Source organism: Panthera uncia, chromosome D2 (assembly GCF_023721935.1).
Source record: "Panthera uncia isolate 11264 chromosome D2, Puncia_PCG_1.0, whole genome shotgun sequence".
NCBI lineage: Eukaryota > Metazoa > Chordata > Mammalia > Carnivora > Felidae > Panthera > Panthera uncia.
This window is the reverse complement of record NC_064818.1, coordinates 16,980,142-17,007,607: the sequence shown is the minus strand read 5'-3', so window position 1 is coordinate 17,007,607 and position 27,466 is coordinate 16,980,142. Positions and strand designations below refer to the sequence as shown.

Genomic DNA, 27,466 nt, shown 5'->3' with positions numbered 1-27,466 from the left:
CCCCCCCCCCCCCCGCTTTTTTTTTTTTGGCTGCGTGATAGGCTTTGCCACCTTTAAAGTATCCTCATCAATGGATGGACATTGGGTTGTTGATACTTTTTGGCGGTTATGAATGATGCTGTGAGTGTTTTTTGTGTGTGAGCATCTGTTGTCAGTTCTATCAGGTATATGCCTAGATGTAGAATCACTGGGTAGTTGTATGTTTCACTTTTTGAGGAATTGCTGAGCTGTTTTCCACATTAGCTGCACCATTTTCCATTCTCGCCAGCAATACAGGAGGTTCCAGTTCCTTTGCCTTCTTGCCAACACTTGTCTTCTGGGTTTTTTTTTTTTGTTTTTATTTTTGTTTTTTTTTTTCTTATTTTATTGGATCCTGGTGGGTGGGAAGTGATAGGTCAGTGTGGTTTTGATTTGCATTTTCCCTAAAGACTAATGATGTTGAACATCTTTACATGTGCTCTTGGCCATCTGTGCGTCTTCTTTGGGAAAATATCAGTTTGAAGTCTGTTGCTTGTTTTTAAATTAGATTATTTCTCTTTTTATTGTTGAGCTATAAGGGCTTTTGCATATTCAGGTCAGTAGATCCTTGTCAGATATACGATTTGCAGATATTTTCTCCCATTCTGTGGGTCATCTTTTTTACTCTCTCAGTAGTATCCTTTGACACACAAAAGTTTTTATTTTGATCAAGTTCAGTTTACTGATTATTTTTTATGCTTTTTGTGTCATGTCTAAGAAAGCATTATGTAATTCAGAGTCACACAGATTTTCACCTCTGTTTTCTCTAAGAGTGTTATAGTCTTTGCTTTTTTATTTAAGCTTTTGATCCACTTTGAGTTACTTTTTTGTGCATGTGTGAGGTTGGTGTTCCAAATTCATTCTTTTGTGTGTAGATTATTGTCCCTGTGGTGGGCACTTGAAAAGACTGTTTCTTCCCCCAGTCATTGGTCTTGGCATCCTTTGAAAAATCAATTGACCATAAGTCTATGGGTTGCAAAGTCTTCCTTTTAAATGTTTAGCAGATTTACACTATAGAGTAAAACCATTCCTGGTAAGTGAAATGTGTCTGTTGCTTGATGCTGCTGTGAGTTTGGGCTTGTTGTCACAGCAAAAGCTGCCTAATTCAGTATTCACAGATTACTGGGAAGTGATTTAGTCTTGTGTTGAGCAACATTTGTTTATCTGAGAACAAATACATAAATGGCAGGTTGAGAACTGATGCTACCTGGTAGCATTTGTTCAAGGGTCTGAGTTACATGATTTAGAATGCCATCGTCAAGTTCAGAACTTCAGAGAATACGTAATGAGGCAGGAAAAATGATCTACCTAAAGGCATACAGCTGGTTAGTAGCACGGCCAGGATTCTGAGCTGAGTTGTGCCTCTGCATTCCTTCTCTGATGTACTTCATAGCCATGAACGTAAGGTGTTGTCTGAGGTGGTCTCAAGAGGCAAAAGTCCAGGCTAATTCTGGCCCCAGTTTAAGAAGCAGGTGGTTTTTCAGTAGATGGCTGTGAAATTATGGTTTGGTATGAATTCCTCTCCTCTGACACTATCAGGGTGGGGGGTTGGCTGATTAAGAAAGTCCGTTGAAACAAGTACTCTTAAGGAATGGTGCATATGGTTCTTAGCATTTATGTTAACATTTATGCCAGGGGCACCAAAAGGTAGTAAAGGGGAAACAAGCGTGTAACTAATCTGTGAGACCAGTACTTGGAAATTGATTATGAAAGGTTCTGAACATCTGTTCAATGGAACACTTAACATCCATGTAAAATATTAATACAAATGTATACGTTTTATGAAAAGACATTGAAGTTACATTTTTAAATGGGAAATAACAGTTGAGAAGAACATGAATATTAAGCTGCCGTGTGTGTGTGTGTGTGTGTGTCTGTGTAGACACATAAAGAAGGTCTGGGTTTCAGTTCAAGATGGCGGTGTAGGAGGATCTTGAACTCCTCTCTTCCCACGGATACCCTGAACCTACAGCTACATATGGAACAGTTTCCTCTGAAAAATACCCAAAACTAGCTGAGTGACTCCTACACATTAGGTGAATAAGGAAACAACCTACACTGAAGTGAGATGCAGTCCTGCCATAAATCCCACCCCTGGCACAGTGACCCACAATTGGGAGGGAGCTCACAATCCAGACTTCGCCCCTAGGAGCAATGAATGGTTTGAACCCCACATCCAGCACCCCAACTTTTAAGACCTGCACTTCAGAGACAAGCCCCCAGAACATCTAGCTTTGAAAGCCAACAAGGCTTGCATCCGTGAGACCCACAAGGCTGTGGGGAACAGAGAAACAGCTCTTAAAGCAGTCACGTGAGTGGAGTCCCCCAACTCCAGGACTCAGCACAGAAGTAGCCGATTGAAAAAGGTTCAGACTTTCTGTAAAAGAGGCCCATTTGCTTATCATAGAGCACTGAGGGGCCGGCATCTAATTTAACACTCATCTGGGGCCCACTCTGTAGTCTGCAAAGACGGAACTGGCAGGTGTTACCTTTGTGCCGTCTCTCTGCCTCACCCCTGCTCACTGGTATCTCCGGAAAAGGAGCTTGAATGCTCATCTGGTGTCCATGTTTTGCAGTCGCCACCTAAGGGATTCCTCTAGGTCATGTGGCTCCAGTGACCGGCAAGGCTTACGCTCACAGGCCCCTCATGTTTATTACAGTATTTACAACAGCCAAGACTTGGAAACAACTTAAGTGTCCATCAGCGAGTGAATGGATGAAGAAAATGTGTGTATAGGCAGTGGAATAGTATTCAGCCATAAAAAGAAGGAAGTCTCGCCATTTGCGACAACATGGATGGACCTTGAGGATATTATGCTAAGTGAAACAAGTCAGAGAAAGACACATATCGTATCATCTCCCTTATGTGTGGAATCTATAAACAAAAACAAAAAATGAAGTCCTAGAGAACCGATTGGTGGTTGCCAGAGGTGGTGGGGAGGGGTGTGTGAAGGGAATGGATGAAGGGGTCAAATGGTACAAACTTCCAGTTAGTAAGATAAGTTTTGGGGATGTGATATACAGCATGTACTTCTAGGAAATACCATATGGTACATTTGAAGGTTGCTAAGAGTAACTCCGAAATGTTCTTATCACAAGAAAAAATGTGTGTGTGGTGATGGATGTTAACTAGTCTTGGGGTGATCATTTCACAGTAGATGAAACCATGAAATCATTATCTTGGACACCTGAAAGATTATGTGTCCGTTGTATCTCAACTTTTGAAAAAGTAACTTAACATTTTAAAGAGAAAAGACCAAAATACAACAAGTCTGGGAGGATGTGAATCACAATGTTAAATAGTAGGTGGGCGGGCGACGTGAACAGTGCTTATCCATAGAGCTTCAGAGAGCAGATGATTTTTTACACTCTTTAATATAATTATTTCCTTATTGGTTGAAAGTTTGCCATGAGCATTTGTCACATTTAAAATAAAGAAGCAAAGACTGTTTCTGTTTTGAGACAAGCCTCTGAAATGTATAATAAAAAAAAAAATCCCTTGTGGAACTTAGGCAGCAGGAGAGAATGCTCTTGGTGGGGCCCCCTTTCCCGCACCTCTGTGACGTGAGCAGGCGCCCTGGTGTCACTGTGTGTCCCTAGACACTCCCCCCCCCCCCCCCCCCCCCCCGCCCCAGACCCCCTCCCAAATGAGTAGAATGGCGTTTCTCTCTCTGTCTCCGATTTGATTTTTATACGTAAAATGTGGTATCATTGGCGATCATTTTTTCTTTGCGGTTTGATTTTTCAGGAAGATTTCGACGTGGATCACTTCGTGTCCGACTGCCGGAAGCGCGTGCAGCTGGAGGAACTGAGAGGTGACCTGGAACTCTATTACCGACTCCTCAAAACAGCCATGGTGGAGCTCATCAACAAAGACTACGCGGATTTTGTCAACCTGTCCACAAACTTGGTAAGCCGAAAATCCGCAAGGCCCTCTCATCCATATTTATTCTTCAGAGTGGAGTGTAGATTTCTAAAAGGAAGCTTTCAGTCGATTCCCCCTGCGCCCCCCCCCCAAAAAAAAACCTAAAGAGATTACTAAGCTCACGAGTAAAATAACTAAACTGTTTGGTGTGCATTTGTTTGGTTTTAGTGTTTAAATTCATTTCAGGCCGCTCTAGCTTGATTATTTTTTTGAAATCGTTAGTAAATAAGTCAACAGCAGAGGATAAGAATATCGGAGTCGTCGTTTTTGGTAGTTGCTAAGTGATTACCCTGAAGTCTTACTTGGTTGAGGCTAATTTGCAAGAGCAGATACCAACTATTCTGAAGGAAGTGTTGAATTTACTTTCAGGTGGATGCGTTAGGCAGAGCTAGGTTGAGGGGACATGGGCCAGTATTGATATTTAGAAGGCGTGGTTTTATAAAAACATAAGAATGATTTGTAGTGAGCGTGTCAAGTGTTTGTGAAAGCTGTTTAGAAATGCTTGGGTTATAATATTTGCAGAAAAGTCCCCTTGTTCTTACTTCATTTTGTTTTAAATCTGCCAAAAGTCGGCAGCTCCGTGGGGATTTCAAGAAGCATTAAAATAATGAGGCATATTTGCTTTTGGGAAATATACCCCTAACATAAATGTTCCAGTGGGATTAGAAACCCAGAAAATTTGATTTCTGTTCTGTTTAATTTGGATTTTCTCAAGGGTTATAATGATGTTTAGGAGAGACATAGCCCGTTGGCCTTTCACATCAACTGGCTGGGTATCATAAATTATGGACAGATAGCTGTGCCCCTTCCGTTACAATTTTTCACATTCATTTAAAATGGCATCTAAAGGCAAATTGTTTGAAGGTTTCATTTATTAGGACTTCCCTTGTTTGTATAGTTTCATGTATACCAACAGATTTTTTTCGTATTCTATGAACATTGATGGCACAGTAACATTTCCGTTATTTAACTAGTTACTCAGCAAAATACAGTCATACCAAAAAAATAACTTAAGTCTAGTACTGCTTTGATCATTAAAAGATACTTCACTGTTATTCCTGATTGTGATGTGTGTGTGCCAACGTGATTTTGCCTTTAGGTTGGCATGGACAAGGCCCTCAATCAGCTTTCTGTGCCTTTGGGACAGTTACGAGAAGAAGTTCTGGTAAGTCCCTACATAGTATAAAACAAGCTGCTGGAAAGCATGTGGTCCTCGTTTGCCTTCTCCAAGAAGAATTCCTTTCATCTGTCAGCTCGTGGTGCGGTGGTTATTTTCTCATGGTTTCATGATTATCGTATTTGCCTTCAGAAAAGTTGTAAATGATTTTCTATTTTTGCATGTGGTATTATGACCTAAAAAACATGTTCGATCTGAAGAAGACAGATTCTCAGAGTAGACAGCCTTAAAATGTCAGGGGAGAGGAAGAATATTTCCAAATTCAACTTATTAATGCCACCTTACTCCCATGTAAGTGGTTTCCAACTTCTGAATGGCTCATTTGAACAGTTCCTAATTTGTAAGTATCCCCTCCCCGCCCAGACAGTAATGTACATGCGGTCAGGTTCCCAGACTGGTCCACAAAAGCTATGAAATCCTTCATGTAACCGAAAGATGATATAGATGTAATATCTAATAATGTTTCTCTGAGAAAATCCCTGCTGTGGGAATAGAACTCCCCACTCCCAGACGTTGGGAATGGGAACTCCACCTGGTGAACAGCGGAGGGGAACTTAGGGCATCACTTCCAACAGAAAACCGTGCCGTCCTGTCCTCCCCCCCCCCCCCCCCCCCGCCTGTGTCGCGGCCCCGCCCCCCCCCCCCCCCCCCCCCCACTCCCCCGACCCCTCTGTTTGGACGCACCGTTGTGAACTTGGTGCTCTGCACCGTCCTGTCCTGGGTATGTCACCCCTAGCTTGAGTGGCCTCGTGCATCAGCCCATAAGACAGCGCCTGGAACCTGAGGAGATACTAGAAGTGGAAGATGATCCAAGGGAAGGCCCGGTGCATGGACAGAGCTGGAAAAAACGTGGAGTCCCAGCAGTGTCCGTGCTGAGAAGCCCAGAGGAGGGGTAGGCAGGAAAGAATTCATAGAAGAGGGAAATTTGGAGCCGTGCCTCGAGCTAGCTAATACTCTTCCTTGTTTATGTCCCGTTTGAATGTTACAAAATCTTATTGAGGTGCTTTCCCCCGGAAGGGAAGAGCGATTTTTGTGGTCCACTATTGGATTCCACACCTGCTGCCGCGTGTCTCTCCTGCCTCTTCCTTGGTGTGCCCCTTCCTCCCCCAGCCCCATAGCCGTGGTGTCCCCTGAGCCCAGCCTTCGTTTGGCCTTCCGCTCTTCTCTGAAACCCCTCTCCCCAAAGGTAGATTTGCTCCACTGACTACTGCTCTCGCCTCGCACACAGGTTCCCGTCCTGCCTCGTCCCCGCGAGCACCGTGTCCCCTTCCTTTTCCACAGCCGTCTTTATAGCTGCTTTTGTCCTAATGAGCCACAGGCCTGATCTTCCTTTCTGGTCCCGACTCAGAGACCAGATCTAAGATTCTAAGAGATTCTAAGATCTTTAATGGATAAGACTGTTTCTGTCTTCGTTGTTGTATCCTCATGTGCTGTCACGACAGCTGACATCTAGTAGGTATTTCATGATGTTTTCTGAGTGAAATAATTCACCTTTCTGTAGAATTTTTGTGATGTGTCCAGTTTATCCCAGCTGTTTCCGTGAACCTTTGTTTTGGCTCTAATTCCTGTCTTCTACTTGGTTTCGTTCCTCAGCTTCCGGCCCTCTTTCTCCACCTGTGAGCTCTCCCTTTTCCTGGCCATTCTGTTCTTACTCCTTGATTCCTAATATTTCCAAAATATTAGGACCTACGATAGGTCAGTGCTTCAACGGTCTCTAGTTCTCCAGAATGTGTGGAATCCCGTCTAAAGCCCTTATCTGAGTGAAGTCCTCCTGAGTTGACCCCTCCCTTATTTCTACTTCTCTCCAAAACGAAGCCAACAGCGCACCCGGGTGCATGGCTGTGACCCTGAGTGTGGACGTGTCTACACCTTCTTACCTCTTGTCTTCTAAAGATGCTGTCTCCGCCCATGCACGGTTTCAGAGCCAGATTTGAGTCCCACCCCTTTTCCAGACTCTTCTGTACCTTGCTTCAGACTACCTGTTCTCCACTCTGACCACCCATGACATTCACTGTATATGTATTATTGTTCTTCTGGCCGTTAATACAGTGCGACCCTGGCTTTATGTCATTTTGCCCCTAAATCATGAGTACCCTCAACAACATGTGTGTCTGATATTTCGTGTTATTGTCAGTGTCTGCATAATACTGGTCTGCAGGTATTAAGTTCTGTGAGGTTGAATTAAATGTATAAACCTGATCATGTTACAGAACAGTTTCTGCAGTATACTTTGTTTATGCTTTTAAAGAGCCTCAGGTCATCTGTCAGTGAAGGCATTCGGGCAGTGGATGAACGGATGTGTAAGCAAGAGGACATCAGGAAGAAAAAGGTATCCCTCCGTAGATTTCCCACGTTACGTGCCGGTTATGTGTCCCCTCCTCGTGTCCCCTCATGCTTGTCAGTCAGTACTATGCAGCTTTGTTTTCAAAGCTCTTTTGCGTGTGCATATTTCGCATTATAATGTCACGTTATCTACTTGAAATAGTAAGACGGAATTTTAGAGGTACCCACATGGTCTCAAGGTCCCTCACTTTTTCCAGAACAAGAAATAATAATAACTGATGTCAGTGGAGCACTTGGTGGTTTAACAGCCACGTAAATGTTCTCCACCCCTGTATTCTACTGCAGGTTAGTTGTTCTAGAAAAGGCGGAGTATTGCTGTCTCATGCTCGGCCATGTTTGTTTCTTTTTTCGTTTCCTTTCTTTCTTTCTTTCTTTCTTTATTTTTTTTAACATTTATTTATTTTTGAGACAGAGAGAGACAGAGCATGAACGGGGGAGGGTCAGAGAGAGGGAGACACAGAATCTGAAACAGGCTCCAGGCTCTGAGCTGTCAGCACAGAGCCTGATGCGGGGCTCGAACTCACTAGCCGCGAGATCATGACCTGAGCCGAAGTCGTACGCTCAACCAACTGAGCCACTCGGGCGCCCCACGTTTCCCTTCTTTAAATACACGTCTGCGTGCACTGCCTTTACTGTTTAGTGGCCCTGGATTTTAATTTTATTTCCTGATTTTTTTGTTTATGCTCTGGTTTTAGCTCTTCTTATTAGTTTTTGAATCCCAGTTAGTCAACATACAGGGTTATATTAGTTTCAGGTGTACAGTGTAGTCATTCAGCGCTTCCCTAGGTCAGCCGGTGCTCATCACAGCAAGGGCACGCCTTCATCCTCGACACCTGTTCCACACAGCCCTGGTTGTATTCGTGATCATAAGGATGTCAGGGCAGAGTTGGAATTGGGATTCCAGACTTCTGACTATCCAGTGTTTTGTACGTGTATTTATTAGCACATTTTATTATTATTATTTTTAGTATTTTTTGAGAGAGAGAGGGAGCAAGTGAGGGGGAGAGAGAGAGAAGTGGGGCTTACCTGAAGTGGGTCTCGAGCTTACCCAAAGCGGGGCTCGAACTCACGAACCGTGAGATGCTTAACTGACTGAGCCACCCAGGTGCCCCCTTATTAGCATATTTTCTTAAATCTCACGGGGGAGAAAGAAGCTTATTTTAGAGACTATTTCTCCTTTACATCTTCTCCCAGCTTTTGTCCGAAGAATTCATGTGGTGTGTTTCTAGACAAGACTGTAAGCTTCATGAAAGCAGACATTTTTCTAGTTTTATTCACTGCTGTCCCCACTGTCTGGAAGAATGTCTAGCTCCCAGGAGGGGTTCTCAGGTACTGTTTGTTTAACGGATGACTTTGTATTTTTCGTTCTTTTAAGGGTGAGCGTTTTTATAACGTCCCGCAACCTCTTGGCAATATTTGTAGCATAAGATGCCTTCAATGAATTGAGACTAGGGCATATAGGTGTACATCATGCACATGTAAACCGAGAGGATAAGTACGTTCAGAAACTGAAAAGGTGAAGAAAGGGCCATAAGAAAATAAATGGACTGCCCATAGAGAGATTCAGGATGGGAAAAAGAAGAAATAAGAGTACAGAGCGTGAGAAAGCAAAAGTCTAGGGGTTTTTCGTTTGTGTGGTTTTTTTTTTACTATTAATTTGCAGTAGAATATTGAAATATGCTTGTTCCAGAAAGCCAAAATTAAGATTTCCATTCTTGGCAATTCAGTGTTTTATAGAAATATTCAAAATGTAGGATGCTCTATATATTCAAACTTGACTTCTTTCTGGTTTTATATTTTCTGGCACTTAGCATGGAAAACAAGATGATTAAGGTTAAACATTATAATAACTTTTTTTGTTTGCTTAATTTTTATCTTTATAGATGTGCGTGTTGAGGCTTATACAAGTTATTCGATCAGTTGAAAAAATTGAAAAAATCTTAAATTCTCAAAGTTCTAAAGAAACATCTGTACTAGAAGCAAGCAGGTAAGTATTTTTTTTTACTGAACAGCACGTAAATTAATACCTCACATCCAGTTTAAATATTGTTTGGTTTCGTTTTAGTTAGAATTCATTTCTGAATAAGGAGAAAACCCAAGTCTGTAGCTTAGCGTTTTCGAACGTAGCTCCAGAGAGTAGAGTGCACGAGATGGTAAAGTTTATTATACGTCATTTTAAACCCTTTGTGGTCCTAGGCCATGTAGTTCCAACACTGGGGGTCAGAGGCAGTGTGCCTCCCATGGAAAGTTTTTACACTTGGAATCCCCTTCCGTAAAGAGCTAGCAAAATCCTTGTTGATCTTCAAGGTATAGCCTTCATCTTTCTCAGATTTTCTCTAGACCTGCCCAGAGTATTAACCATTGATGTGTTTTGCACCAGCATTATATCGTTAACGGAAACAGTATAGGGCACGTCTAGGTGAAATGCACGAACGAGGAAGAAAAAGCTTCTGAAATCAGAAAAAGATGACCGCTCTCTGTGTTACGCCGCGACTTACCGCCTTCTTAGTGTGAATTTTCAATCAGCCGGGTAGATGAGGGACTCGGAAAATGAGTTGCCAGAGCACGGCGGCACCAGCGGGACGCGCTGTGGAACAGTGGGAAGAACACAGGCTTGGGGAGCCCGAGTCCAGGTCCTTCGGTGCCCTGCGTCCCCTGGAGTGTAAGGCTGACAGCAACCCCACGTGCGAGGTTGTCTCAACCAGTGAAGGACTGTCAGCCATACCTGGCATACACAGGCCCTCCCCCTTAGGAAATCTGGGTTGAACGTGAGCTGTCTTTTTGAAATCACCCTGATAGCTATAGCGTTTTTCCACGAGGAATACTGGATCATTGAGGCAGCGCCACCCACAGCCAAACTGACTATACCTAGAGTTCAAAGGTTTGGTCCCACCAAGAAGGCATGGGGATTTCTTAGTTTTAGGAACTAATGTTTTAGATTCGGAAGGGTCCCCAGAGACCCCACGCTCCACATCTCTCATTATGGAGTAAAGAAAGGAGACATTCCAAAGGAAGGGGGTTCTCGGGTCCTCCGTTTCTGCCTCCTTTCATAATCCAGACGTGGAAATGGGTACTCGCTGCCCGCCGGGTGTGTTTCTTCGGCCCACTGCCCTTGTGCCCCTGACCCCTTCGTCACTTATCAGAGACCCCGGGAACGTCCGTTCCCATCCGTCTGGTGGAACCGGCTCGTCTTCAGCTGCTCTGCTCTCTGCTGACGGTCCCTCTAGCTGCATCCTCATCCGGCCTCTCTCTTGCTCCGATGCGCGCCTTCCAGTTTTCTTTGTTTTTGCTCGTTCCTGCTGTGTTCCTTTGATAGAAATCCCTCAGTGGTTTCTGTTTCTGTAATACTGTTCCTTTGGCAATTCTGCCTTTAATGTAATAGCTATTATGCTCTTTCTTGCTCAGAATCACCTTTGAGGCTTTTTCCTTTCCTTTTGAACAGCAGCTTTGAGCTGTAGACAAAGGAAAGCCAGAGCCACGTTGGTGAATAGTAAATAGATCATGCTTCCTAGGCCAGGAGACGTTGAGATAATTGGTAAACAACACGTCCACGCTAGGTTATTCAAGTTAGAGGTTCAGCTTTGGGGTTGGTCACGCTGGGCACTTTCCCTCTACGCTGGTTTGGATGCTGTGGAAACAGGGCCGGGTGGATCACTGCTGGTCTGCATATAGTGTTTTGTATTTCCTGATGGTGTGGGTTTTCCCCTCACTGCCTGCTTGTGCCTTGAGAGATGTGGGATGCCTTAGAAAAGCCCAGCAGGTACTTTCAGTGCCTTTATGGTTTTCATCTTTCACTATTCAGCTTCCTCTTAAGTGATGTTGATGCTTTATAATGTGTTTGGAGGGAGGGGGAGTACATTTATTACACGTGGTAGCCGATACAAATGCATGTTTTCTCGGTAGGACCCGGAGCATGTAGATTGCTCTTTCTGCTCTTTGGTAGACGCAAATTTAAAGGAAGCTGCTTTGAGGTGTTGCATTTATTGCTGCTAGAGGGCCAGTTTGATTTTATTGAAGGGACAACAGGATTTGGTGCCTGAGACGTATTAGAGGTCTTTTGGAAGGAGGGAGAATGAGGCAGGTAGAGAAGAGGAGGATTCGGCTATGAATGATGGGATAGGGCAAGAGAGAGAAGGGGGTTAGAGATGAAGATTCGTGAATGGGAGAGCCTGAGGAACGTGGTGGAAACACGCAGTTGCACCCACACTCCCCCGGTCCAGCTCCTGCTGCTCGTGTGGGCCCTGTGGCTGGGGCCAGGCAGTGTCAGTGGCTTGCTTATACGTGACGACCTCCCCACCACACCTAGAACATGCTATGCTTATGGCTCGTAGTGAAAATCCACAGCACGGAAGGTACGTTAACTTTCACCTTGTGACAAGGCGTCTGTGGGAGAAAACACCCTGAAGAAAAGTTACGACACCGTGGGTGGCTAAAGCCTCACTGTTGCTAATTGGGTGATATCGTCTCTTGGAAATTAAATAACTCTGGGAACTAAATTTCTGTAACTGTCTCTACTAGCCCGCTTTTGACTGGACAGATTTTGGAGAGAATTGCCACAGAATTTAACCAGCTACAGTTTCATGCTGTTCAAAGCAAAGGCATGCCTCTTTTGGACAAAGTAAGACCGGTAAGTGTTGGTTTAGATTTTCACAGTTTGCTGTTTGGGAATTTGCTGGATGATTTTAGTTTAATTTCGTATTGCCCCTGATAATTGTTGCTGTAGAGGACTTTGAAATCAACGTTGAATTTTTTCTTTCAGTTTTGGTTTCTGGGGACCCTGCTTCTCTCATGTCATGTTGGAGAGATTTTGCGTAAAGTCACAAGCATATTCTCCAAATTACACGAGTAAAATGAATTCTGAATTTCATGTAACTCGACACATTGTACGAGGTAGTCAGAATTAATTTACCCAAAGCCCTTGACTGGGTTTAAACACATTTGTCGGATTTACTCTGTAGCTTAAGAAGAAAATAACTTTGTCATTTCTTAGATGAAGCAAAGATTTACTTGTAAAGAAATCGTGGGGAGAAGAGATTTCACTGTTAACTCTCCAGAAAATGTTAATCTTTTAATCTTACGTATATTCTAGTAGAATAGGAGGTCTGTTATATACATATTTGAATTTTTAGCAATTGGTCTACCTGGAACTTTCCTTACAGCTGTTTTTGCTTGCAGCGGATAGCCGGCATTACAGCCATGTTACAGCAGTCACTGGAAGGCCTGCTCTTAGAAGGTCTCCAGACTTCCAACGTTGATATAATACGGCACTGCCTACGGACCTACGCCACAATTGACAAGACACGGGATGCCGAGGCCTTAGTCGGTCAAGTTCTAGTGAAACCCTACGTGGATGAGGTGTGTGCACTCGTGTCTTCGTTCATACCCTCCTAGAGCATCTACTCGGACTTGGATTCTTCACTGGCTGTGGGGTGATAGATCAGAGATCTTTCTGTACGGTCTCGTAGTTACCGCACTCTCAGTTGTAGGAAAAGCTCGGTCCCCCCGTTGGTTACAGTCAGAGTGCCAGGAACTGAGCATGCTCTCCAGTATTCTCTAGTGATGTCATAACCCAGGGATCATCCTAATACCATAGGGGTGAGGGTCTTGCCTAGGGAGAAGGTCTGGATCCGAACATTTGCAGGTCAGTTTTAAGTTGTGTCAATTCTACGTCAGTGAGGTTGTGAAAAAGCATTTTTGCACTGCCAGGGTAGAGGAGTAGAACAGTTAGGCCGATGACCGCTCCGCAGCACGTGCCTGGTGGCGGAGGGTGTGGACAGCCCCGTGAGCCTGGAAAGTCCGCGAGGGAGGTGTCTTCCCAGAATAGATTGGACCTAAGTGTTGAAAACCACGGGGGAGTCTGCCAGGCCAGGAAGTGGGAAGGAGGGAATGTTCAAAGATGAAGGGCTTTTGTGGGCAGATTAGTACCTTAAACCCGAACTTGGTTGTCCAGGACCCTTCACCTGTCGGGGTATAGTTAAGTTACAGGCAGGGAGTATATCTTGCCTTTGAGGAGCCAGAATATAGGTCGTATCATACAAGGTTGCCAACATTCAACAATTTCCGGCTTAGAAAATGGCAGTTCTCTCTGGTTCAAACCGATAGAAGCCATAAAGCCAGCCCTCAGTGTTTGAAGACCCTCTTGCAGTCACCTGTCAGTGTGAATGTTCTTCCTGTCCCAGTAAGTACAAAGCTTCCAAGCCCTGTGACTTCAGGATGAAAGCCTTCCATTTTTAAAATGGGACAGTGAATCCTGTTGGTAAAAGTGAAATTTAAGGCTTAATTTCAGTAAGCCTCTCAACTTCATTAGGATCACTAAAAATAAATGATCTGCCAGTTCCCTGTGTGTATCCTGTTATATTTCATGCCTATTTCTGTGGGTATGAAAAAGACCGATTAACTACGTTATGCTTTATCCGTAAGTGAAAGTAGGGTAGCTCCCAATGTATGCCTTTTTCATTGAGCCGCATCTAATGTGCCAAATTAAGAAAATATTTTAAGTTTCAGTGGCATATTAAAGGGACGATGGCCACGTTTGTATTTTAAGTTTGTGTGCTTGTCCTTTCTTTACCTCTTGACTCTCAACCTTCCCACAAAAAATAAAATAACAAAGTAAAATAAAATGTGTTTTCTCCCATCATTCTCTGTCCCAACCCTTTCCCTAATCTGGTGGTGGTCGGCTAGGCCAAGGTCAAGGCAGTACAGAGCTGTTGTCGGGACACACAGTATTTTGCTTTCAAGCTCAAGACGGGAAGCAGATGAGTGTGTGTGGTGTTTCGGCTCTAGGCCAGTCTCTGTCACCCAGCCTGTGTCTCCCCCGGGTCAGAGCTGTGTCCCCTAACCCTAGGAGCCGATGTTGAGTGAAGGTGTGCTTTACCTTCTGTTTCGAAGGCATGTCAGCTGGGGAGGAGGGTGGGCAGAGAGGAATTGTGTTTTTAAGGTTTTCTCTGTTCTTTCCTCTGTAGTATATAGTTCATACTTCTCTTTTAGGTGCTTTAAAACAAATGATGCTCCTTTTGATAGGTGATTGTAGAGCAGATTGTTGAGTCTGATCCGAACGGCCTTCAGATCATGTATGATAAGCTCCTGGAGTTTGTTCCTCACCATTGCCGCCTTCTTCGAGAAGTCACGGGAGGGGCCATCTCCAGGTAACTGAAACTGCTGAGCTTCCCGGTCAGCTCAGCTCGGCGATTGCACTTGGTGGCTCCCAGTGCGTACTGCTTACTGGCTGTCTTGTCTGAACTGGGAACGAGTGCGCTTTCCTATTTAATTGTTACCAATGCCATGAGGCGGGTGTTGTTAGCCTCGGTTTCTAGGTAATGGAACTAATAGTAGGAGCTAATCTTGAAGGTTGCATTTCTCTGAATCCAAAACCCCTTTTACCTTCTCTATACTTCTTCCTTAATCGGGTTTAAAATCAAAATTGGTTTCCTTCCATTATTCTGATGTCTATAAATATCAATTCAGCTTTAAGTCAACAAGTTGGGGTTTTTTTTTGTTTAAGTTTATTTTAAGGGAAGGAGAGAGGGGGAGAACGAGCGAGCGAGCGAGCATGAGCAGAGGCAGAGAGAGAGAGAATCCCAAGCAGGCTCCTCTCTGTGCTCTGTCAGAGCAAGCCACATGCGGGGCTTGAACTCAGGAATTGCGATATCATGACCTGAGCTGAAACCGAGAGTCTGACGCTTAACTGACTGAGCCACCCAGGCGCCCCTCAGCTTGATTCAATAAGTTTTATATTAATAGTGATTAAGGTTGTCTTCAGTTTCCCCTCCTTTTACTTAATTTCCATGACTTTCCAGTTCTGCTTCATAAATATCCCATTCCACTTCACCATCGCCCTGGTCGGGCCTTTGTCATGTTTTCTCTGGAATAACAGGCTCTCCCCTCCTGGCCTCCCTGGCTCCACCTGTCCCCCTTCATTGCAGCCCTTGGTTGTCATATCCGCCCAGAGCTCTGCCACCTTCGTAAGTCTTTAATGGCTTCTCGTTGCTTATAGAGGAACATCCAGTCTTCTTGGCACAGCCCGTGAGGTCCTTGATGCTCTGGTCCTGGTGGTTCTCGACACTGTAGACCTTTCTACTGTGGAACTCCACCCCCCACCCCCGCCCCCGCAACCCCACCCCGTACCACTCTGGTCCCTGGCCAAACTATAGCACTTGACCTTCCCTAACACAACTTGTACAGAAGATCCCTGACTTCACAGCGGTTCAACTTAGGACTTTTTGACTTTACGATGGTGCAAAAGTGATACGCATTCAGCGGAAACCATACTGCAGACTTCGAATTGGATCTTTTCCCGGGCTAGCAATACGCAGTAGGATCCCCTCTTGTGATGCCGCGCAGTGGCAGCGAGCACAGCTCCCAGGCACCCACGCCATCACGAGGGTCCGCAACCGACACACTGAAACCATCCGGATTCTCACTTTGAGTATAGGCTTCAGCAAGTTACGTGAGGTAGCCAACACTGTGTTGTAAAATAGGCTTTGTGTTAGGTGATGTTGCCCGCCTGCAGGCTGCTGTGAGCGTTCTGAGCACATTTTAGGTAGGGTGTGCCGAGCTCTGATGTTCAGTAGGTTGGGTGTATTTTCATTTTCAGCTCATGATATTTTTAACTTACGTGGGGTTTATTGGGATGTAACTCCGTCGTAAGTCAAGGAAGATCTGTACTGGGGGCTTCTGTGGTTTTCCTCGTTGTCTCCTGCGCTTCCCGTTGCCTGTGGCTTTTGGTTAACCTGTCACCTCCATCTGAGCTCCCGCTCAGATACCACTTCCTTCAAGAGACCGCTTTCCCCTGGTGTTCAGCATTCACCATGTCCTCGGTTCCAGTACATGTTGGCTCTTAACCTCTGTGGAGGGGTCATTCCCAGAGGCTGAGGGTGTGCTCTCCTTCCGCGCTGCCCACACCTTCCTCACCTGTCACCGTGTCTTGAAGTTAGCGACTTCCCCGTGTTTGCAAAATGAAAGACTTGGTCCATTTTCATCGTCAGAAAGGCAGAGGAGGTCTCAGATCTTTATGAAGTAGGCGATCAGTGCATTTGGTCTTGAATTTTTGTTCTTTGGAAAGAAAAGGAATTTTTGTTCTTTGGAAAGACAAGAAAAAGAAAAACTATATGCCACCTGACCTTTGAAGTACCCTCTCTATTCCCACCGCATGATTTCGGCCTGGTTTTGCCGCTTGTGTTTAGTCATCGTGAAGATTTAGTTGGATTTGGATTTGGGGTAAGAATTCAGTAGAAGTCGTGATGTAAAACTAAGGAAGCTGCAATTCTGAAACAAAGCAGTCATTAGATTCGACAAGGGCAGTCTTGGTCCCGAAAATGCGGAGTTTCAAAGCTTTGCGAAGGCCTTTCCATAGTTTTCAGCGTGGCAGAATTCACGTCGACCCACGCCTCGGAGGGTTGGGGAATCTAATCCGTGCGTTGGTAGGTCGTCATTTGCTTCAGGCACCTTTGTCCTACTGGCCCTGACCTGCCCTCGCTCGGCTCCGGCCTCCAGGATTCCCCACTCTTGGTGCTTCCCTCGCACGTTCTGTTCTTTTTCCTTCGTGTCGCCCTCTGTATATGTCTTTTATATCTGTAGTGCCAGCAGCATGCAGGATCTGTCTTCCAGAGAATGTGGATTCGTTTTTCTCATTAGCCATCTGTTTCAGCTGTTAATCTTGTAGATGTAAGTTTTCTCTTTGGGGCTTTAAGTAGATAATTTGCTTTGGGGATGAGGGGATCTTGTCATCTGATATTGCTTATATTCTGTGCATCTGTAGTTTTAAAATTCCCAGTTTTATTCTTCTCTTCTCCAGGTACCTTAATAGAGCTCGTTCTTAGCGTGGCTGAAAGTATAGACTGCGAGGTGTGGAATTGGGTATGTGGGAAATAGACATGTTGTTGGCCCTCCCCAGCCCTCCTCCAACCGGCCAGTGATTTCTTACCAGTACTTAACTATAGTAAGATTGTTTGGTAGCCCTTGCTGGCCAGTAAGGCATGGCTTCCTGGATAACCTATCTTTCCTGGCAATTTTTGCTAAGGAGGAAAATTAGGAAAGCTTTTATCTCTTGTTTTCATTTTTTTTTTTTTTTTAATTTTTTAAGTGTTTGTTTATTTTTGAGAGAGTGGGAGGCACAAAATCCGAAGCAGGATCCAGGCTCTGAGCTGTCAGCACAGCGCCCGACGCAGGGCTCGAACTCACAAACCGCAAGATCATGACCTGAGCCGAAATCGGACGCTTAAGCGACGGAGCCGCCCAGGCGCCCCTTTTTTCTTTATTTTCAATACCCAATTTCGTATTGCAACTTAGCTACAAAACTCCCAGTTTTGCCGAAATAAGATCGTATATTGGGGCACCTGGCTGGCTCAGTCGGAGGAGCGTGCGACTCTTGGTCTCGGGGTCATGAGTTTGAGCCCCTCGTTGGTTGTGAAGATTACCTAAATAAAGACTTAAAAAAAGACCATATATTGAATTGCTGGCCACTGTTAAAGTTATCTTAAAACTGAGCATTCAGTGAGATGGTATTTACCTAGAAGTTATTTTTGTGTCTTTAAGTGCAAGAGAAAACTTGAGCAATCTGCCTTACTTATTTACTTATATATTTAAGCCCTGCTATCACAGCACTTCCTGTATGCTAGGCACAAGCCTAAATGCTTTACAAATATCAACCCATTTGAAGATGCTATGATCTCCATCCTGTCATCTCAATTTAAAGATGAAGAAAACAAAACAGGGTAAAAGGCCCACCATTTGAACCCAGGTACTCTGGCTCCTGAGTGAATGCTTTCATCTCAGTGTTGCCTCTCATCTGAGTCTGAATTAGAAATCCAGAGTCTAGACTTTTGCTTAAAAAAAAAAAAAAAAAAAAAAGGCAAAATAAAGCATGGATACACAAAAAAACACGACTGTGACAAGTTTTTTTGCATCAGGATTTGGAATCAAGATTTTACATGGAATAGTCATAGAATTTGAGAACTGAAGGTAATCTTAGAGATAGCTTAATCTTCACGAAGCTGTTAGTAACTGGCAAATTAGCATGATTTCCAGGGCTTTAGAGCTTAGTGGTATTAAGATTCAATGCAAAGAGGGGCGCCTGGGTGGCTCAGTTAAGTGTCTGACTTCAGCACAGGTCATGATCTCGTACTTTGTGGGTCCAAGCCCATGTCAGGCTCTGTGCTGACAGCTCAGAGCCTGGAGCCTGCTTTGGATTCCGTGTCTCCCTCTCTCTCTCTCTCTCTGCGCACCCCCACTCATGTTCTGTCTCTGTTTCTCTCAAAAAAAAAAGATGAGTAAACATTAAAAAAAGACTGCACGCGAAGATCGCTTTTCTTGTGTTATTAGACTACTTCTTTTCCAAGATAGAGTGTAAATACGATAGCCTGCTTCCAGGGAGAAATCCTGCCAAGGCAATTCGATGTAGTAATTTTGCCTTATCCTTGACACTAGCTTGCTCTCCTATGTGATAAATACAGGAGTCAGAATACAGAGGGCGTTCAGGTTCAAGGTGAGACTGGGATCAAGGAGTAAAATAGAAGTTGAAGGCTATAAACAAGCTAACTGACGTACAGTTTTTTAAAAAGGTGGAAGTAAGTTTTAGGCTGAGGAACTTTGAGTTAAAATACCACTGTAGAATTTTGCCCTTTGTAAATAGGAGGGTGCAGTGTATCTGACTGAAGTGTTGCTGTTTCTTACAGTGAAAAAGGCAACAGTGTTCCTGGATATGATTTTTTGGTGAATTCTGTCTGGCCAGAAATTGTACGAGGATTAGAAGAAAAACTGCCTTCGCTTTTTAATCCTGGAAATCCTGATGCATTTCACGAGGTACTTTTCCTCCATCATCCTGATTCTCGAAGATATTAATAAGAGGCTTGAGAAAAATCATGCTTTCTGCACAGACTTCGTTCTGTGCTTTGTTAAAAATAAAAATCCGAGTTTGTGAGTGAGCATTTCCTTAAAATACACAAAATGTTTCATCCAAGTAGTAATCTCTGATACTGTTGGGACTATATACTATAATTTTAAAATGCAGAGTAAGGTTCAGCCTAGGTACCAATGTGACAAGATATGTATGCACATCATTTTCTCAGTTTTTCAAAAAGATCCTTGAGACCATTAAAAGCCAGTCCCTTTGCAGTGGTTTTCTATGGAAAATTAGGTTTGCAAATGTGTACGGTATAATTTTAAAGGAAAACAAGGTCTCGATTGGATTTTAAAATCCTCATTAATTTGTAGTGTATAGAGGCAGACGGTAAGGTGTGGTGAGCCTGGGGCCTGCTGGCCTTCAAAACAGACGAGAAGACACATTTGGAGCCATAGTGTCACAGAAATACCACTTCCCTGTTCCGACTAATTGTGCGACGTGACAGTATGCTGAATCATGTGATCACGTGGTATCGTTTTCAGTGAATCGTGTGATGGTGATTTTTATTATTTGAAAACAGTAGGGCTTTTAAAAATAGACCCCAGAAGCAGAATGATACAGCGGTCTTAAGCATTCACCATTTAAGACCCTTTACGTTTTGCTGTCCTCTGGAGTTGTGCTGATCACGTTATGCTCAGGAGATGTTTCAGCTCAGAAAGGAAACTTTCTCGCAGAACTTTGACTTTGGAATTCTAAGCCAGTCCTTAACGTGGCTGGGTCTGTTTCCAGTGAGCACAGCGTCGGTCAGTTCCTTTCACAAAATGCTTTCAGCTTTCAGTCTGGCTGTGACGTGCTTCTCGTGAGGAGAGAAATATCTCGTGTTCCTTTAGCATCTCGTCGTGTGCAGAGGTCTGTCTAGTTTTATCCCCAAAGGATGAATAATACCTTGGTCTCAACTCCTCAACACCTCGCCCAACCAGTTGAAAGAAATGAAAAGCCTGTAGTGTGGAGTGAACTAAAATTCCTGCCCAAGCGCAGACGTGAGGAAGTTTCGGTGAATGGTTGGGTGACCCAGAAGGATATGGAGTGTCCCCACATGTTCCCCGTAGAGCCTGGGCCCTGGGGGGGGGGGGGACCAGGGGACCCACGGAGGAATGCGCATTTCCAACATTTCCAACAGCTGCGGTTCTCTGCTGACCAACCAGGGTGCTGTTTGCTCTATTTCTCAGCTTTGTCTTTGGGTAAATTCTCTGTGAGCCTGAATAGAAGAGGAAGCATCATCCTTCAAATGATAATAACAGTAGTTAACCTGGGAGGGTACTTTTGTGGGTCACGTTAAAGAATACAGTTTTAGGCACAGCGCGCGGGTGATGAACGTTAAGTAAGTTTCAGCCACGGCTTTTCATGGTGTTGGTAGCTCCCCGTCCGTTTTTGTGCTGTCTTGTCTATGGAGATCATGTGATGGCTCACCTGCTTTGGTTCTTTCCTTTTAAAAATGTTCTACTCCTTCCTCTGGAGTGGCAGTGACAATTATACCACTTAATTTACTGGCTCTGCCAGTTCCAGTGGACGAGGTTAGGGGTGCCGAGAATACGAGAGCTGTCGTTTGCAGAGCACTGGGTTTCCAGGGAGGCTTGCCGCGTAAAACCTCAAGCGTGTCACCGACCCGCTTTGGGCAGTACCGAATTTTCAAGTCAGGACCTCGGACGGGCGACCCCTTTCAGGTCTCTGTCAGTTCCGGAAGCTACGAGTCAGAGTGTTCTCCTTCTTTATCTTGATTACAGTTTTCCCTGTATGTGCTCGTTCCTGGTTAGTTTGCTCACAGTGAAAATTCCGCCTGTTCTTATTTTAGAAATACACCGTAAGCATGGATTTTGTAAGAGCATTTGAACAGCAGTGTGGAACACAGGCCAGCGTGAGGAGATTAAGAGCACATCCCGCCTATCACAGCTTCAGTAATAAGTGGAACTTGCCTGTTTATTTTCAAATAAGGTCAGTGATTTATTCCTCCCCCCCCCCCCCACCTCCAGCCTTCTGAAATGGGACTAGAATACCAGGTCAGGGTGTTGCCTCCAGGAAACAGTCCTCGGAGATGATCGTGCCGTTCCTTGGGAAACAAGATCGAAAGTGGGAACGTGCAAGAAGTGTCGTCATTGCCGGCGTTCCGGTTGGCATGACAGAAAAACCATTTGGTAATTAAAGGGCTGAGGACCCCGGCCTCGGACCGAGGTGGGCCCCGCGCCCAGCTCTGTCCTCCTGCGCTCCGTCCGCGGCAGCCTGTCCGTTTTGCCCTTCTCCCCACCCGCCTTCGTCAGGCAGCAGGCCCGGCCCACGTGGGTCTGTTGTTGGCTTCTCTGTGCTGGTTTTTCCCTGAGAGTGGGGAGAAGCATATTCTTCGCAGCTGGTTCCGTCAGTCGGTTTATGAGAATCCTAGTTATTATTTTGGCCGTCTCTGACATCTTTTGGATGTCTTTGACATCTGTGACATTTGTTCTCTCTGTTCTGGAAAATGGTGACACTTCTAACAGATGTCGTGACGATACCACGTACGTAAATAAGTGCTTTCATAAACTGGGGACATTTAGGATAACTCTTAGCAACATATGTTCTGTTAGAAAAACAGACGAAAGCAGCCATTTTTGCAGAGTGTCTTGAACGAGGTCATGGTAAGTTCCTTCATCGAATGACATTAACTGGAGCGTTTTAGTTAGGAAGGTCTGGAAAGAGTTGCAAGCTTTTTGTTGAAATCGCTGAGTGCTTTCATTCATTAGGATGCAGTCCTTTTCCCTAGAGTTCTGGGGGGAAATTACAGAGGGGGAAATACGTTAAGGATTAGGTCCCTTGATTGTAATTGCTTGCCGTGATTGAGAATGTATGTAATCATCTTCTGATAATGAAATCACAGCTACCAGAATGTTAGTGAGGCGCCCTTGCTCGTACCACACTGTATTTTATGCTTAATTTTGCCAGTGTGACATCACCACGTAGCTTGTCTCTCAGTAGGATATGAAGGATTTGTTCTTCTAAGGTATTCATGGACTGCACTGGGAGTGGTTGTTGCAGGGTAATGAAGATCAGCCCAGGGCAGGAAGCCCTTTTGATGCAGGAGCTGAATTTAAAACAGTGAAGTATTCTTTCACAGTATAAGACTGCAATAGAGGGGCGCCTGCGTGGCTCAGTCGGTTCAGGCCCAACTCTTAATACCAGCTTAGGTCGTGATTCCAGGGTCATGGGATCGAGCCCCTCATCAGGCTCAGTGGTGAGCATGGAGCTGGCTTAAGATTCTTTCTCTCTCTCTCTCTCTCTCTCTCTCTCACTCACTCTCTCTCACTCTCTCTGCCTCTCTGCCCTTCTCCCCTGCTTGTGCCCTTTCTCTCTAAAAATAAAAATAAAAAAAATAAAATTGGGGACTAACACGTATGTATATATGTATTTATGTACGTGTGTGTGTATATATGACCGCAGTGGAGAAGAAATGTCTAGCATTTCTTCTGTGGTCCGGGTTTGAAGTTAGATTGCTTTAGACATCCAATACTGTGACATCACATAGTCCTGCCTGCTGCCTCCAAACTCCTCTTCCTAGTCATTTCCCCAGATCCCGTGACCCCACCCTTGGAGATCCTGCACTGTCGTCCCCCTCCCCGCCCCTCCCCCCTCCGGACTTGCCCCCCCCGGAGCTCTGGTGGCTGTTACGGGGCGTGCTCTGGGCTCGCCAGGCCGGACGCCACAGCGACAGCACAGCCTCCCCTCAGCCGCCTCTCACGGGGCCGGCAGCCGAGCTGGGTTTAAAGTCAGCCAGTTCCCTGAATGATTTTGTACGTCCACCAGATTTTAACAGTAAGCAATCAAAAGGATCGGTGAGCCTTTCTCTGTAAACCATTTTACTTAAAATTTGTGAAATTTGTAAAACATCACATCTGAGTTGCGAAGTGTGGAACTTGTATTCACTTATGTTTGTTTTTCCATTAAAAAAAAAATAAGTTCAAATAATACTTTGTAGGACTGCCCTATTGATTTTTACCAGGCGTCACATTGTTTACTCTGAGTGACGACCAGAAGTTTCACAAACATGACTAGGGTCAGAGTTACATTGTGAGGGGATTCACTTCAGGGCCATTTAAAGGAGGCCCAAAACCCATGGGGTGGCATACTTTGACATGTTCGTAGGGAGGAACATGAACATTGCTCTCTTGGGAACAGGCTTACACCACTGGTCTGACGGTAAACCTGTATCCCGTCATCCTAGGAACCGAGGTGGCCCTTCCAGCCAGCGCCATCCGGGGGTGCACTTGAACCCCTCACTGTTCCCGATGCCCTGCCTGGCCTTCATGTCACTTGTTCCCGTAGGTGTAGTAGAAAGCAGGTTTAGGGGCGCCTGGGGGGGGGGGCTCAGTCGGTTAAGCGTCCCACTATTGATTTAAGCTCAGGTCATGATCTCGCCGTTCATGAGATGACAGCACGGAACCTGCTTGGGATTCTCTCTCTTCCTCTCTCTCTGCCCCTCCTCTGCTCACGCTCGCTCTCAGAATGAATGAACAAACTCCAAAAACAAGAAAAAGGTTTACGATTCAGTTTCTCACAGGAAGAAAGTAAATGCAAATATGACCCAGTGGTCTCCAGTGCAGTGAGCCGGTGGCTCCGCAGAGACTAGGCTCAGTCCCTGAAATGCCGTAGGCTAAGTTCTCCGCCATCTTTAATTGAAGTCTTTCTAGAATATTGTATACTCCCGGGACATTCACCGTAGATGTATTGCATTCAGTACATGCTGAACATAATATATCTCCTCCTAGCAACGTGGGCTTTCTGCAGCATCGACGTGCTTTCCCTTTGCCCCGAGTACGCGTGTGTGTGGAGTAGACGTGTGCCCCGCGACGCTTTGGATACTACGGGGCAGAGATTGCAACGCCCGGCAGTGTTACCTTCGCCGCTTTTATTTTTACGGAAGCGCTTTGCGATGATTGCATACCTGTGGCATGCGTGGAGGGATAGGTCTAGAGGCCTCTCCCAAACCCAGATTTCAGAATGTAGAAACGTCCTGTCTGGGGTCGCCTCTGTTACAGATACCCTAGCAAGCGCCGTGGGCATCACACGCGCGTGGACCAACTCCAGCGCGGCTTCTCAAGGGTCCCCAAGGTGGCCTCTCCCTTTTTGCCGTTTTCCAAGAACGACAGCACCTCACCTCAGTCCTGGAAGTTAACTGCCCAGCAGAGCTGCGCGAGGGGCTGCTGCTGGGCTCCCGGCTGGGGAGGCACAGCTCTGCCAAGTGACCTGGGCAGTTTTACTTCCATGGGTCTTTCAGCGTGGTTGCACGGTCAGATGGCTGTGTCGAGGCTGCGACATAGCACCCGTACCTCTCACTGGCAGGTTCCCCTGGGCAGTAGGAGGGGGCTTCCTTTCCCACGGGAAAGCAGCCAGCTCTCGCGGTTCGGGGCGGCCGGGGGCCTGGGGCTCTGGGCCGTGTTGCACGTTCATGGAGGGCACGGCCACTGCTCTTGGTCTGACGTGCTGTTCCTTTCACCCTCCAGACAGATTCCTTAAGCTCAGGCTCTGAACTGCTTTGAAAAAAATGTGTACTATAAAAAACCCAAAAGGCTCAGGGAAATTAATCTTGAGCGGGTGTCAGCATGTGTTGCCAGCAAGGGAACTAGCAGGTGACGGGTGTGCTGGGGAAGGTCCGACGGCGGAGGTTCCGTAGTTGGGACCCGATGCCATGTGCACAGCTTGTTTCCAAAACATAGCGTTTTAATGTCACACAGCCCTGAAAACGTGCCCACGCAGTTACTAAAATGGAATTCTGTGACGGGAGAAGGCGCTGCCTGGTGGGCCAGCTGACAACCCAGGAGGACTGACCCGGGAGGTGGGGGCCGGACAGCATGGGAGGCTGGGCAGCAGTGTGAACAGCACACGCAGCGGGCTGTTGTACTGTTCACCGGCTGCTCGCGGTGACTTTTCTCAAACTGCAAACAGATCCGGAGTCCAGCCTTCCCATTCCTTACTTTAGAGACGTTTCCTTTTTTCCCTACGGCAGCGTGAGTCAAGGTGGATCGGAGATCCCGCTGTCTTGTGGCCGCGAGGCGACGACACCGAGTACAGCCACGTGGGCCTGGCCTGACATGGGCTCCTTGAAGGCGGTCTAACCGGGTGGTTTGTTTAGTTCGAAAAACACGGGGTTGGTTGTGATTCCAATCAGCCACAGATAACAGAGAAGCCCTGCCTGACGGTGGCTTAATCGGGAGAAATTTATTCCTTGCTCAGTTGAAAACAGTGGGAGAATGGGCCTCCTGGGGCCGGCCGGGCATCTGTAAGGGTGTCTTTGGGACGCTCTTCGAGACAAGCCAGCGGAGGAAGTTCCTGTGGCTCAGGAGGAAGGGAGAACGGGTAGGTAAAGGCATGCAGCAGCAGCATAAACCCTATTCTGTGCTCTTGTTTTTCTCTCAGATTTAGAGAGATCGCAGGATCCTTAGAAGCAGCACTTACAGCTGGGTTGGAGGACGCTCCAGGTAATTTCCGTAAAGCGATCAATGGCGGATGTCATGCAAGGGGTTAAGCTCAGCGCTTACCTAAGCCTTCGTTTTCTGAGGGTACTTTCACCTTCTTCTGTCACGCAGTAGGTGAAAACGTAGCTTAAAAACACGGCTCAACCTCTTTTTTTTTTTTTTTTCCTAAAAGGCTAAAAGTATATTTTTTGGTCCATAGAGCTTCTTTCCTTATAGAGAGGATCAAAAGAACGGACTATTACGCAGCCATAAAAAAAAGAACAAAATCTTGCCGTTTGCAGCGACACGGAGGGAGCTAGAGAGCGTAATCCTAAGTGAAATAAGGCACTTGGACAAAGAGAAATACAATGTAATTTCACTCATAGGGTGGAATTTTAGAAACGAGACAAATGGACAAAGAAAAAAACGAAACAAACCAAAAAACACAGACTCTCAGAACAAACTGGTGGTCACCGGAGGGGAGGGGGGTGGGGCGGAGCAGGGGTGAAGTAGGGGATGGAGACAAAGAGCACACGTATCTCGAGCACCGAGCGATGTATGGAAGCGTTGAATCACTATGTTGTACACCTGAGACTAGGACAACACTGTATGTTGACTCCACTGGAATTAAAATAAGATTGAAAATAAATGCTTTAAGAACGTAAGAAGCAGACCTCAGTTTTGTCTCTGAATATAACCTGTCACAGGGGATTAGCCCCTGGTGATCAGCGCTTTTTATAGAAAACTGGATTCCATCCGTTTTCCTCCCAGGCTAAGGTAAAGCGTCAGGATGGCCTTTACCTCATGGGGGATGATTTACAACTGGGGCTCCTGCCTCAGGCCTCCTGAGCCCTCGGCCCCAGTCCTGGGACACTGGGCAGGTGACAGTGGGTGGTGGGTTGCAGACAGGTTTGGTTTCCTTAACAGCCTCATTGATCTTGTGTCTTGTAGTCACTCCCGGTGGCCGCTCGCATAACGCACGGCTGTTTCGATAGCCACACAGGTCTCTAGGCCACTCCCACTTAAGTTTCTGCTCCCTTCTATGTAGCTAAGTCAGCCTGACTGCACCATTTTAGGCTCCAAGGTGGTTTTTCGTCTGTCTTTGCAAAACATGGTCCTAGTGATCGACTTCCTGTATGTAGCGAGTTCCGATAGAGGAACGGAAGAGCAGACAAACGAAACTGGACAAACTCAGAATTGTAGTTGAGACGCCTGCAGGGGACCACTCCAGCTTGGGTTTGTGGACTTGGTACAAAATACCTGTTGACAAGTGATTGCCGAATGCCATAGATGTTCAGTCTCAAACATCCGGGAGGGGGAATTGTGTAAAATTAGAAAAACGCACTGCCTCAAAAGATGACACAGCATGGATTATGGCCGCGTTCTTCACTCTTGAATTATGCATCGGAACTATTAGAATTTAGCTGGGAATTGCCTGAGATTCTTTACGTGTCTGTCTGTTTCTCTAGCTGGCAGTTCGTTTTGCCTTTTGGCTTCTCACAGAACATGGAGCAGCCTTCAGAGGTGCTGGTCGGACGAGATGTTCTTGCCGGTGCTGGCGCATCGTCTGTGGAGGCTCACACTGCAGATTTTGGCTCGCTACTCCGTGTTTGTCAGCGAGGTGAGGGCTGGCCGCGTAGCTCGTCCAGAATCACGACCGTTGGGAATTGGGGGGGGGGGGGGGGGGG

The 27,466-nt window shown here is 45.8% G+C and overlaps 1 protein-coding gene across 2 annotated transcripts in view; it reads left to right on the top strand.

The window, feature by feature from the left end:
- Positions 1-27,466, top strand: part of COG2 (component of oligomeric golgi complex 2) — a 46,420-nt gene that overhangs the window by 9,079 nt on the left and 9,875 nt on the right. For both annotated transcript variants that reach the window (XM_049645045.1, XM_049645043.1), the window contains exons 2-12: positions 3,767-3,928; positions 5,043-5,108; positions 7,369-7,449; positions 9,347-9,450; positions 11,982-12,090; positions 12,639-12,818; positions 14,484-14,608; positions 19,136-19,262; positions 21,155-21,294; positions 25,741-25,802; positions 27,248-27,399. In XM_049645045.1, coding sequence (XP_049501002.1) covers positions 3,767-3,928; positions 5,043-5,108; positions 7,369-7,449; positions 9,347-9,450; positions 11,982-12,090; positions 12,639-12,818; positions 14,484-14,608; positions 19,136-19,262; positions 21,155-21,294; positions 25,741-25,802; positions 27,248-27,399 — 1,308 coding nt within the window. The remainder of the gene's footprint in view (positions 1-3,766; positions 3,929-5,042; positions 5,109-7,368; positions 7,450-9,346; positions 9,451-11,981; positions 12,091-12,638; positions 12,819-14,483; positions 14,609-19,135; positions 19,263-21,154; positions 21,295-25,740; positions 25,803-27,247; positions 27,400-27,466) is intronic.